This window comes from Pinus tabuliformis, chromosome 9, assembly GCF_031772625.1.
Source record: "Pinus tabuliformis cultivar Carrire ecotype Pingquan chromosome 9, CPIR1, whole genome shotgun sequence".
Lineage (NCBI taxonomy): Eukaryota > Viridiplantae > Streptophyta > Pinopsida > Pinales > Pinaceae > Pinus > Pinus tabuliformis.
The window spans coordinates 1,926,329,416-1,926,342,876 of NC_142307.1; the positions used below are offsets into that span (position 1 = coordinate 1,926,329,416).

General features: G+C 37.7%; 1 protein-coding gene across 1 annotated transcript; it reads left to right on the forward strand.

The window, feature by feature from the left end:
* The first annotated feature begins 264 nt into the window (after window positions 1-264).
* Window positions 265-2,255, forward strand: LOC149156664 (transcription factor bHLH36-like). Its single transcript, XM_089444828.1, has 3 exons — window positions 265-783; window positions 1,443-1,856; window positions 2,157-2,255. Exons 1-3 carry the CDS (start codon window positions 367-369, stop codon window positions 2,253-2,255), a joined length of 930 nt encoding a protein of 309 aa, XP_089300954.1. The 5' UTR covers window positions 265-366.
* Window positions 2,256-13,461: the final 11,206 nt, after the last annotated feature.

The window sequence follows — 13,461 nt, forward strand, 5'->3', positions numbered from 1 at the left end:
ATGCCATCAATGTCCTCTTAAATCCCATCGACACACACCATAGAACCATCAGCAAATCTTATAGAACCTATCATTATGTCACCGCTGTCACTGTCATTTGGTCATGGGTGACGTCAGGATAAAACCGTACCAGGTCTCCACTTCCGTCTGGTAATGCCTTGTGTTCGTGACAGAAAACCGGCGTATCTTTCGCTGAAAACATCGAGAGTCAGATATGGCATACTTGCCTGGAATTGGCAGCCTCGCTCCCAGACACCCTCTCAATTAGAGAACATTTAGTCATAACAACTTGCTTTGTGGAAACAGAACTTGGAGTTGGAGCCAGCTGCCTTTAGTATAAGCATTAATTGTATTAACCTAGCCTTCATGATGAGCACGTTCCCCTTTTTCCCGAGAGCTAAATCTGAAAGCTATAACGATTTAGATGTGTGCTCTTTCGTTAATCCCCATGCACCATGGCAACCTCATCACCAACCTGCTCCCATCAAGGTAACGCAGCCTGCGTATTGGGAATTTGATCAGCAGCAGCAGCAGCAACCAGTGATTGATGAATACAGAACGAGTCAGTTTGGATTCAACCGTCAAAAATATTATCATGGAGATGTCCCGGGGATTATTCCAGTCAACAATTTGGAGATGCCGCCCACTGCCGAGGAGTATTCGGTGCCCATTAATTCTTCCAAAAAGAAGGCTTTTCATAATTTGAGGGAACGGACCAGGAGGAGGACTTTGAAAGTACTCTACTGCCAGCTACGCTCGTTGCTGCCTAGTGTAAATCCAAAGGTAAACCTCACCCACATATCCTTCCCAGATTGTTAAATGGTTTTGCTGTCGATTTTTGAAAAATGGAATAAATTTTATTATTAGATCTAATGATGTAAAGCTCACTGCTACATCATTTTCAGATTGTTCAACAATTTGTTGTTGATGAGAGAAAAATGGAATAAATTTATCTTTAGACCTGTTTGGAATTGATTTGCAAGTAGTCTCATCAGTGTTCTACTTTATACACATGAGTAGATAAGTTTTAACTAGTAAAAAAATAATGAGCCTCTAGAATTTTGATGTTTAGAATAGATTTGCAAATAGTCTCACCAGTGTTCTACTTTATACACATGTAGAAAAATTTAATTTTTAACCTTAGAAAAAGCTGTTGCACCTCAAACAGCAAGGCTTCTTTGGTCTGTCGTTGATATGACCAAGGAGCACTAAAACGAGAGCGCTTTTTACGATTGATAAATCTTATAACACCAATAGCATTCCATCGAGTTCATAAGTAAATGGTTTTGTATTGATTTTGCTAGAAAAACACAGGTTTTATTTTGTGTATGGGATCACTGGACCATGGAGTCCTTTTCCTGTGATTTAACCGGCCCTGAAGAATTCTTTTATATTATTTCCTTCAAGCTAAATTTTGTCTCGAATGAAACTGGCATTTGCAGAGGAAACTAAGCATTCCAAACACCGTTAATAAAGTCCTGAAATACATTCCTGACTTGCGCATCGAAATCGAGAGACTAAGCAGAGAACGTGATGAGTTGTTAGCCGCCACCAAACGATCAATTTCTGAAACTTCCCCCGTGACTTCAAAATCTGCAAGTAACACCGAAGCTGAAGGTCTGCTTGACTTTATGCACTCTCCTCCTCCGTCAGGGTCCCTAGCCTATCCTGATCGTCCTACTGCTACAATAAATGCGGAGCTGGGGCGTTCACAGATAATGATAACAATCTACAATTGCAGACTTGGATTCCTCTTCTCTAGGCTTCTCAGCCTGCTGGAAAAGGAGGGACTTGATGTGCTTAATGCTTCTTCTTTCATGTATCAAGATAAAGTTTGCTATGATCTTCATCTCGAGGTGGGTGAATTTTCCTTAACTCATTAATGGTTATAAATGCTGAACTTATGTCGATTGAGCATTTTGAAAATATTTTAGAATCAGCAAAGCACAGGGTTCAATTGTTTGATTTTTTTCTCATATTTCAAGCTATTTTGAGAATCTGCAATAAAAATAAAGGTGTGTGTTATTTTTGCTAAACTTATGTCGATAACAGATCCTGAAAATATGTAAGCTCAACCTCATTTTGAGAATATGTGAGACATACCCACCGGCAGAAGCAAGGCATAGTTACTGATCCCAAAGTTTTGGTTGTTTCAGATGATTGCAGGAAGAAGTGAAATTGACAAAAGTATTCTGATGAAGAAGCTTCTCACATTATTATGTGATAAAAGCTTGACTGACATTGAAGTCAATTAAAAATTCAAAAGGCTAAGGACCTTCCAGACCGTGATAAAATGCTAAAAGAATGCAGAATGCAGCCAAGTAATCGAGTGCCAAAGGGCAATTGGCTACAAGGTCACAAATTGTATCCGGGAGAAGCTGTTATAAACAGGATATCAAAGCAGAGGTGTAATAGAAATCTATTGCGTAGGAGCATTAACATAATCTGGTTCGAAGATTTAGGATTCAACTGACCTAGATAATAATTTATGTATAATCTATAACATTGTTTTGTACGAGGTGGAATATAATGTATCATTTTTATGAAGGGCGAGTAAAGATTTTGACTGCTTTTTCTCCTGCGATGACTTTGATTTTGAATTGGGAACTACAGCTAGATTAACCTCGTGGAGAACTTAAACTTTGGGGTATTTAAAATCAAATATGTTTTTCAAATTTAAAAAAATAAATATGTTGTGTAGATTTATGGGAATTTTCAAATTTTCAGAAGTTGCGATGAAAATGAAAGAGTAAGCTTGCAATGAAGGTGAAAGGGTCTTAAACCAAATATTTATAAATAAGTTTTAACTAACTGGGTTGCGATTAAATCAAGTTTGTTGCGGAGGATAATCTTTATTGGCTCTAAATTTAAAAGTGACTCAAACTAAAATAAAATATTAATTTTAGCCCCACGTAAAATAAAGTGAAGTAATTAAAGGAATTTTTTTTTTTTTACTTACTATCTAAATAAATTATTTAGATAAATATTTTGGGATAAAAAGAGATAATGATTAGTTAAAAAGTAGTACTCAAAACTCTTGTTATAATATGAGAGCAACCAAAAAAGTGAAAAATACATTAAAAAGAGAGGAAATTAAAATAAACTATTAGAGTTAAATTATAGAGATGAAAGAAAATTACCAATGTGGATTTATAATATTAGTATCTTGGGTTTAATATTATTCTTTTGGGTTAATAATCCCTTGGGTTTATTATTAGGTTGGGTTTATAATATCAATTATGGTCAACATTATTAATCTCTTGTGTTTGTAATATCGATCCTTTGCGCTTTTTAATCCCTTAGGTTTTCAATATTTATCCCTTGGCTTCACTAATTGGTTGGGTTTTTAATATTAAAAGGTTGGGTTTATTATTTCCTTTGGTTTATAATATTAATAATCACTTTGGTTTATTAATCCCTTGAATTTAAAATATTAATTCTTAGGGTTTATTAATTCAACCATGTTTATTTTAGTATTTTTAATATTTATTTTAGGGTTTGTATACCTTAGGTTTATATTATTAGTCCATTTTGTTTAATATTATTCCCTTAGGTTTATAATCCCTTGGAGTTTTAGTATTAATCCCTTGGATTTATTGTTCCTTTGTGTTTATAATATTAATCACTTAGGTATATTATTCCCGAGCCAAGCATGGTTTATTATGATGTCGACCATGGTCCATCATGGAATTGTGATAAGGATTGTCTCAATACAAAAATCAACGATGGTCAATCATGTTTATTTTAGTGTTTATAATATTTATCTTAGGGTTTATATACATTGGGTTTATAATATGAGTCCCTTGGGTTTAATATTATTCCCCTCAATTCATAATCCCTTGGGGTTTTAGTATTAATCCCTTCAGTTTATTATTCCTTTGGGTTTCTCACATTAATCCCTTGGGTTTATTATTCCCTTAGGTTTATAATATCAATCATCGTCCACCATTGCCAATCATAGTGAACAATGGTCAACCATGGTTGACTGTCGCATTGTGACAAGGATTGTCTTGCCATGAGAATAAACCATGTTCATTTTAGTGTTTGTAATATTTATATTTGGGTTTACCAATGTTAGGTTTATAATATTAGTCTCATGGGTTTAATATTATTCCCTTGGGTTTATAATCTTTTGGGGTTTTAATATTAATCCCTTGTGTTTATTATTCCTTTGGGTTTATAATATCAATCCATTGGGTTTAATATTATTCCCATGGGTTTATAATACCTTGGGGTTTTAGTATTAATCCCTTGTGTTTATTGTTCCTTTGAGTTTATAATATCAATTCCTTGAGTTTATTATTCCCTTAGGTTTATAATATCAATGATGGTCAACCATTGTCAATTATAGCCAACCATCGTCAACCATGGTTGAATGTCGCATTGTGACAAGGATTGTCTCACCATGAAAATAAACCTTATTTATTTTAGTGTTTGTAATATTTATATCTCGGTTTACCAATGTTGGGTTTTTAATATTACTCACATGGATTTAATATTATTTCCTTGGGATCATAATCCATTGATTTTTAGTATTAATCCCTTGGGTTTATGTTTCCCATGGGTTCATAATATCAATCCCTTGGGGGTTTATTAACCTAGGTTTATAATATCAATCATGGTCAACCACAACCAACCATGGTCAACTGTGGTCAATCATGGTTCGATCTCACATTATGAAAAAAACTATCTCCACTTAGGGTTTATATACCTTGGGTTTATAATATTAGTCCCTTTATTTTAATATTATTCCCTTAGTGTTATAAACATATTTGGGCACTGCAACCCCAATCGCATATGTCCATAAACCAAGGGCTTCTAAATGCCTAAAAGTGTTGTTTCATACCCTAAAGGAACAAGGTCAGCTGATTAAATCATTTCCCTAAAGCTCTCCCTTAAACACTACTCAGAACTGGTCAAAACTGGACCATACAAAATGCTCCATGCTGAGGGTGCGATGCGTCTCACCTGTTACACATGGGGGGTGTGATGCATACTAAAAAGCCCTTCTGTAGGGTGTGATGAGCGAGAGCAGACAAATGGCAGAAGCAGTTTGCTAGGTGGAAACTCAAAGAATCTTCTAGAAACTACTCATATCACACTTGCCTCTCTGAATTCGCCCAGGGATGAGTAAGAGATCATGAAATCTCCAAGTGGAACCAAGAACTATCAGTGAAATGACACTAATCAAAATCCCAGAAGCTGACTCACTCTCCTGCAAACATCTATATATGGATCCCTCATCCTAGAGATCCAGAGGCTGGAATTTTGTAATTTGTAAGGAAGTGTTGTTGGTTTCTCTTTGAGACATTGTATTGTTGGGTGATCTTGCTTTGTATGAGGTGAAGAGGGCTTTCATGCTGGGAGGATGATGCTGGATTAGATAGCTTGGTTGTAATCCTCTCTTCTACTACTTCTATCAATAAAGTTATTTGAATTTTCCTCCATATATTTGTATATCTCTGAATCTTGTATTTGTATATGCATTTGTATGGTTAATATACATCTAATCCTATATTGTTTATGGTTATAGATATCTATGCTTTGATGATGTTTTGCTGCCTTGACTCTACAGGTGTTCTTTGAAGCGGGAAAAGTGAGAAAGGAGTGGTGAAAGCTCTATCAAGGGAGAGAGGGAACAAGCAAGGAGACTAGCGAAAGACTGAGGTTGGTACTCTCTGCTTCCCTCTCATCTATCTCTCATAAAGGAAAGCACAAGTAACTTTAGTTTGTTTATTTCTAAGATAGATACCCGTCCTAGTGGGACTAGTAGCGTTGAATGGACACTAGTTTTTTGGAGATTAATGTTGTGTTGACCAAAAAAGGCAAAGAACCAAAGCAACCAGGGGGGCAAGAAGAAAGGGAAAAGAGAAAAGAAGAAACAAGATGATTTGTCTCCTAAAAAATCTTGTGCAGACCCTTCTAGGCAAAAGAAACCTCCTTCGCCATGTCACATATGTGATGAAGGCCACTGGACGAGGGATTGTCCATACAAATCTAAGATTAATAAATTCTTTAAGAGTTCAAAAACCTCAGCAGTGTTGGTCGATCCGTTTCCAAACCTAGAAACCAATCTGGTTGCTAGTGTGAATGCTTCCTCTTCCTAAGTGCTTATGTTGTCCATTTCAAAGCAACAAAATGATGCTTTGATATTGATAAGGAATAAAGATAATGGGAGTCCACAGCTATCGAACAAAAAGGCTGTAGATCAACCCAGTAGTTTGACAACAACTTCAACTAAAGTTGTGCCACCCATCATTCCTGAGCTAACGGTAAAGCCGCCAAACGGAGTAGTACACAAATCGACATTTAACCCTCATGCTCGAGCAACACAGAATTATAATATAGTAGAGGATCTGGCCCAATCGCCATCCGCTATGTCGACGCTTGAAGTACTACAAAATTTCCCCTCCCAAAAGTAGGCTCTATTATCAGCATTAGGTGGGATTGACCCAGCGGATTCCAATATTGTAGCCTTTAATCATAGAGGATATGAACCTCAGCTACCAACACAACTTGATTTCCTCATCCAAGTTAAAGGCGTCAGCAAAACTGTTCATCGAACAATTATTAATGAGGGGGCATCTACCTGCAATATGTCAATGGGTTGCTGGAAAACTTTAGGCTCAACACCATTCTCAAGATCATCAATGACATTAAAAGCATTCGATGGACAAACATACACCTCGTACAGGATTTTAAGTAGCTTGCAAGTTGAACTGGGGGGCAAGACAGTAGAAATTGACGTCAAAGTTATCGATGGAAACCTCGATTACAATATCCTAATGGGAAGGCCCTGGATTTATGCTATGGCCACTGTTGTGTCAACTTACTTTAGAAAGATTGCATTTCCCTTTCAAGGAGGAATTACAATCATTGATCAACAAAACTTTCTCCCCAATAGTTTACAAGTTACAGGAAGCATTCCAATGATCCATGGAAGCTCTCATTTGCTTCAAAATGTCGGAGTAGGCCTACTGAAAGACCCTGCCTTGATGGGTACCTTTGCCCTACCACCTCCGAGTAATCTGGCGGAAGTAGCCACAGTAGGAACCTGCAATATGATATCTTCCATTTAGAAGATTTCCGAATATTTTGTTAAAATGGATCATCAATAAGTATTACCTCCAAGCCCAATAGAAATTTTGTAGCAATCAATTTTCTTGGCCTAGGCAGCAAACCCAAATCAACGCTCATCAAGTGTTTGGATAGATAGGTCAAAGGAATCATTGCACCTCTTTAGATCCTTGGTCACATGTACATTATACAGACGAAGGAATTATTCAGTTGATGATGATAGGAGAGGCACCATGGGAAGTTACCACCATCATTCCCATCTTTCGGATTACAACGAAGATTATCCCAGTGACCTTGATCATCGTTCAGTTTTTTATTTTCTATCAAATACTGTAAATACGGTGGATTCCGAGCGAAATCTATCCAATATTGAAGAAACCATCGCCATAAATATCTTGACCAAACCTGATGTTGTAGAGAATATTCATGTCGGAAAATCTTGTTCTTCTTGAAAACTGGAAATATATTGCACTCTCTTTCGCAAATTTAGAGATGTCTTTGCATGGTCATATGAAGAAATTCCAGGCATTGACTTGAGCATAGTTGAACATGAAATTAAGATGTCTCCAGATGTCAAACCGGTATGACAACAACTTCGGTAGGTGCACCTGAAGAAAGCCGTTGTCATCAAGGCAGAAGTTGAAAAATTTTTACACGTTGGTTTCATTTACCCGGTTCTTTTAACTAATTGGGTATCGAATATTGTTCCTGTGATGAAAAAGCAAGGAATGTTTAGAGTGTGCATTGATTACAGGGATGTAAATCAATCTTGTCCAAAGGACAACTACCCTACACCCTTCATCGACCAGATAATTGATGAATGTGCCGGATGCGAAATCTTTTCATTTGTGGATGGATTTTCTAGGTATAATCAAATAAATATCTGCCCATAGGACCAGTCAAAGACTGCATTTATATGTCTGTGGGTCACATTCGCATACCACAAATTACCTTTCAGTTTAAAGAACGCAGGGAAACCTTTCAAACGGCTATGAATTATGCCTTTCATGACATCAAGAGCATCGTTCAACCATATCTCGATGATCTACTGGATCATTCATGAAAGCAGACTGATCATCCGCAGCATTTGAGAGCTATATTTCTACATTTCCAACACTACAAGATATGACTCAATCCTCACAAATGTGTGTTTTGTGTCGGTTTTGATCATTTACTTAGCTTCGTGGTTTCTAAGGATGGAATTCGACTCAACCCTTGTAAGGTTCAGGTAATCATCGATATGCCTCCACCTTCAAATTTTCTTCAGATTCAAAAACTCTAGGCGAAAGAAAAATTTCTGAGGAGGTTCATTCCAAATTATGTCGAACTTGCTAAAGGTTATACGCGTCTTTTGAAAAGATAAGTACCCTTTAATTAGGATCAGGTTGCACAAGCTTCCTTTGATGCTCTAAAGGAATCCCTAATAAAAGCATCATTAATGCATGCTCCTGACTATCAAAAGGACTTTAACCCATATCTAGTTGCACTAGATACAACCATCGCAATGGTTTTGGTTCAAGAAGAAAATGGAATCGAACATCCTGTCTATTATTTAAGCCAAAACATAAATGATACAGAAAGAAAGTACTCCTATGTTGAAAAGCTAGCTCTTACAACTGTTTAAGAAATACAAAGATTTTGACATTATATCCTCTTTCGCAAAACTACCATTTTGTCAGATTACAACCCTATGACTTACATTCTATCACGTCAGTTACTTGGGGGCAAATATTCAAAATGGATAGCTATTTTGCAAGAGTTTGATTTGGAATTCATAAAATCCAAATCAAAGAAATCTTTGGTTTTCATGGAGTTACTATGCAACTTCCCATCATCGTCGAACAATTCAACATCCAAAGCATCAATCGTGGATGAATCTTTGTTTTTGATATCGTCAAGTGATCCATGGTATGAAGATATAATCATATATCTCCAAACCCAAACATACAAGCCTAATACCTCTCACTCAGAACAACAACATACTCGATACCAAGCAAAAGACTACATGATCGTTGGTGATACACTTTACCGTCATGGTATCGATACAGTTCTGAGAAGGTGCCTCACCCATGAGGAGGCCGAAAAAGTCCTAAACGATTGTCATTCAAGCGTGTGTGGGGGGCATCAATCTGGTTATGCTATGGCATAAAATATTTTACGAGCAGGTTACTTCTGGCCAACAATGTTCAAAGGTTGCATAACCATAGTCAGAAGTTACCATGCTTGTCAAATATTTGACCACAAAACTAGAATACCACCTGCACCTATGCATCTAGTAGTTGCTGTTAGGCCATTCGCCAAATGGGGCATAGATTTCATGACATGTAACCCCACCTCGGCTGGGGGGCATGGGTATATGATAGTCGCAGTTCACTATTTTATGAAATGGGTCGAGGTGATGCCTACATTAAACAATAGTGGTGAAACAGCTGCTCTTTTCTTTTTCAATCGTGTAGTCTCTAGGTTCGGTGTTCCACAGGCTATTGTCACAGATCATGGATTGCATTTTTGGAATCACATGATGGTTGAATTAACTACCAAACTAGGACTGTCCCATGATAGTTCTACTCCATATTATCCAAAAGCTAATCGACAAGTTGAAGTGATCAACAAAGTCCTCAAGTGTATGCTACAGAGAATGATTGGAGCCCACAAACGGGATTGGCATTTAATCCTATACTCACCTCTATGGGCATATAGAACCTTGGTAAGAAATGTGACTGGGTTTACACCCTTTCAGCTAGTGTATGGCCTGGAAGCTGTATTACCAATTCAGTGTGAGATGTCATCTCTCCAGCTCGCAATCAACCTTCTCCCTGAAACTTCAGAGGAAGAGGCTCGTTTCGTGGAACTGATCCAATTGGATGAAACCCGTCATGATGCCACCTTGGCTAACAAAACACATAAGAAATGAGTTAAGGCACGATTTGACAAAAATCAAACCCCGTGTCTTCTTAGAAGGTGACCTGGTCTTACTTTACAATCAGGAATCCGATAAGTTAGGAGCAGGTAAGTTCCAATCTTTGTGGATGGGTCCCTACATTTTTAAACGAGTGTTAGCAAAAGGAGCCTACAAGCTAGTAGATTACGATGGGATTCCACTGGCACAACCCTGAAACGAGTTGTACCTTAAGCGTTACTATGCTTGACTAAGTGTAGTAATCTCTTTATATGATTTTGTTACATTTTTTGTTTTCATCAAGAGTGATCGTTTTGGTTAGGTAATCCACTTTTGCATTTGTTGCAGATGTTGAACCTATTAGAATCATTTGTTGGATATGCCGATGAAGCTAGTCGTAGTATGCGGAACCTATCTTCTGCAGCCTGGGCCATTTTTTATCCAAGTGACGAGTTAGTGAGCTTCAGAGGAGTATGTATTGGTCAGTCAATGAACAACATCATTGAGTATAGCGCATTGATAGAAATTCTCTCTGATGCCATCACACATGGCATACGTCGACTTTTCGTCAGGCTAGACTCTAAACTCATCATCATACAGCTTACTTGCATTTGTTCCATTCAAAATCCAACTATCATCGCATCTTCCTAAGGGTCAAGATTTTGGGAAGAGAGTTTGATTTTATTCAATATCAACACATTTCCAGAAACTTAAACACATTAACTGATTCATTAGCAAATTATGTGTTAGATAGACATTTGCAGTATTTATAAAACAAAGCATTTCAATCAACATTTGCATCAGGATCATATAACTTAACCAAAATAAAGCTCTGAAAATCAAAAATATATATAACTGTTTATAGTTTGTCAAAATGTTCTGTGTCCAAGACAAAATCGGTCGCATGACCCAAAAGCTCAAAAATGCTGGGAAGCACCATAGACTGATGGTGCTGGTGATAACAAGTCACCGCCTGTGCAATCATATGTAAGAGCCTAGTCCATCGACTTGGCATGCCAGTTGTATGGCACTGTAATCTCAGAGGTAACTCCTCCGTCCTCACATCCTGAATACCAAGGGTGAGACCCTTGATTTGATACTACAATACTGCAAGGGTCTCGGCCACATCCAAATTGTGAAGGACAACCCTCCCTGCAGTGTTTCCTGTTGGAACAGCAGTTGTACCCTCGGGCGCACTGCTAGTTGCACTGGTCCAATATCTGCACAAATGTATGGGTTTCATTAGTCTTGATAACATTTAAAAAAAACACAAGAACATTGTAAAAACCTATAACACCTATAACACCCAACTGCTTGCCCGTCGGCAGCACCAAATCTGAGTCACCCCAGAAATCCATCCCAGCATATGGGTACTCGAAAAAGACCATATGCTAACAATTGAACCACACAAAGAAGGAATTAGAGAATGAAATCTGCGATTGCCCAACATGTCTGGCCATAAGATCAACCCATCTCTGCATCTGTGGTTCTGTCGGTGCTGGCACTCCGAGTGAAATGTATTGTGGCTGCATCAATGGGATTTTCTCCAAGGTGAAAGCGGTTAGAATAGAATCATAACCAAAGTTCTTAGTTCTTCTATTATTCACATTGGTAAGTTGTTCTTTTATAACGGAAGTACTACATCACACCAGTTGAATACTTTTGGTTCAAGGCATTCCAGAGCATACTGCTTATAGGACCTGTTGTCCAAATGAAGAGCTGCACTACCAACCAATCTAGCGAAGGTGAATAAGATAGTCCTCAAGGACTAGTCAGTGACATCTCGACTATTGATCTTGTCATCCCTGCTCGGCTGAGATCCATATCTACGAAACCGATGAATATAATCCCTCACAGATGCACCCCCACGGGCGGATCCTGATAGTGAGAGAGGGGCACCACGCCTCGATAAACTGGTCAAGAAGTAGATATCTTCAACTGTCAAAGGGATGGATTTACCTCGAATCTGGGACACTTGGTTGGTAGGATCCCATGCATCGAGAAAGTATTGCAACAAATTAATTTGTTGCCTCATGCTGGATATACAGAAGAATTTGAGCAAACCACAGTTCCGCAATGCAGTGACCGTACCCGAATCATGTAAGGCAATCATATCCTCTTCTTCATGCTCATGTTCATGCCATGTAATGACCATCTTGATCTAATGAATCTCTGAAGAAAAACAGGAGAAGAATTAGTATCTTGATTCAGGCAAAAATAGCCAAAATTTCCATGAAAAAACAGGGCATAAACTTTCCTCTTTGCATCCATCGCACCCGATCTATGTACTAGGTGGGATGCATAATGACTGGACAATGGCTAGCTCAGTATGCATCACACCTTTCGATGTATACTAGGTGCGATGGGGAGAGAACGAATTGTTCAAACCGGAGAGGCCCACAAAAATAGGAAAACATGCTCAGAATCAAAAAAGGAAAGAATGCAATTGAAGAGCTCAGGGTTAGCTGCTACCTAGTCCAGATGGAACCGAAAATAGTCCACAGAATATCCCAAAATTAGCTGATGAAAATTGAGGGGAAAAATACCTCCAGAGCTCTAAAAATCCCAAATTTGAATGAAATGGTAAAAATGAGAGGTAAAAACTACTTTTATGTTACTATTCACATAATTCAAGTAAAATATTGGTGTTTAACTCTTTTTTCAAGAATGTATTTACATTTCTAATTAATTTTATGGAGTATTTGAATAGACAGTATGACCGTCAAAAGAGCATAGTGTTAATGGTGAAATTAACATCGCTGACTATTATCACAAGCACATTTACATGAAGTTCAAGCTCATTAAAAAATAAACCTAGCAGTGAGCAAATGTTCCCCCAGAGTTCAAGCTCATTTAAAAATAAACCCACCTTCGGTAAATAACCATTGCGATCGCATAATTATTAGCTTTTGAACCTTGGTTGTGTTCTTGCCATCACCTCCACTCTTTTTTAACTGATCATACACCTCCATTTGATTATTTACCCTTTTGAGGAACAACTGCGATGAGTGATTCTATTAGCCACCTTCTTTACACTACCATGATTGAAAAGTTCCAAACCTTACCCGGAACCAGTTGCTATCCAAAAACATCACTCGTTCCTCAAAAAACGAGTCTCCCTTAAGCACTTTTCATTTGACTCATAAAATATGAAAATATTGCCAAGCAATTGGCCTCTCCAGCTCATTAAAGTCATTGGAAGTGCCATACCTCCTCTATGTTTTAATCTTTTTGGACCTGAGGGATCATTACACAAAAAGATCGAGCGCTTGTCTTGTTTAGCTCGTTAAAACTATCGAAAAGTCATCCCTTTAATATTATTTTATACTTTTTCGGACTTAAGGGATTATATTATGAAAAGGGACTACTGAAGTTGCCTTTCTGTCTCTTTTTAGACTCTCTAAAATTGAAAAGGACCAAGTTATCTTTGTCCTTAAACTTGTTAAAACAATATCAACAAACTTGTCCATGCAGATAAGAATGAG

Coding starts and splice junctions, on each gene's coding strand:
- LOC149156664 (XM_089444828.1), top strand. CDS start 367: ATGATGAGCACGTTCCCCTTTTTCCCGAGAGCTAAATCTGAAAGCTAT. Junction 784..1,442: donor TGCCTAGTGTAAATCCAAAG/GTAAACCTCACC, acceptor TGGCATTTGCAG/AGGAAACTAAGCATTCCAAA. Junction 1,857..2,156: donor GCTATGATCTTCATCTCGAG/GTGGGTGAATTT, acceptor TGGTTGTTTCAG/ATGATTGCAGGAAGAAGTGA.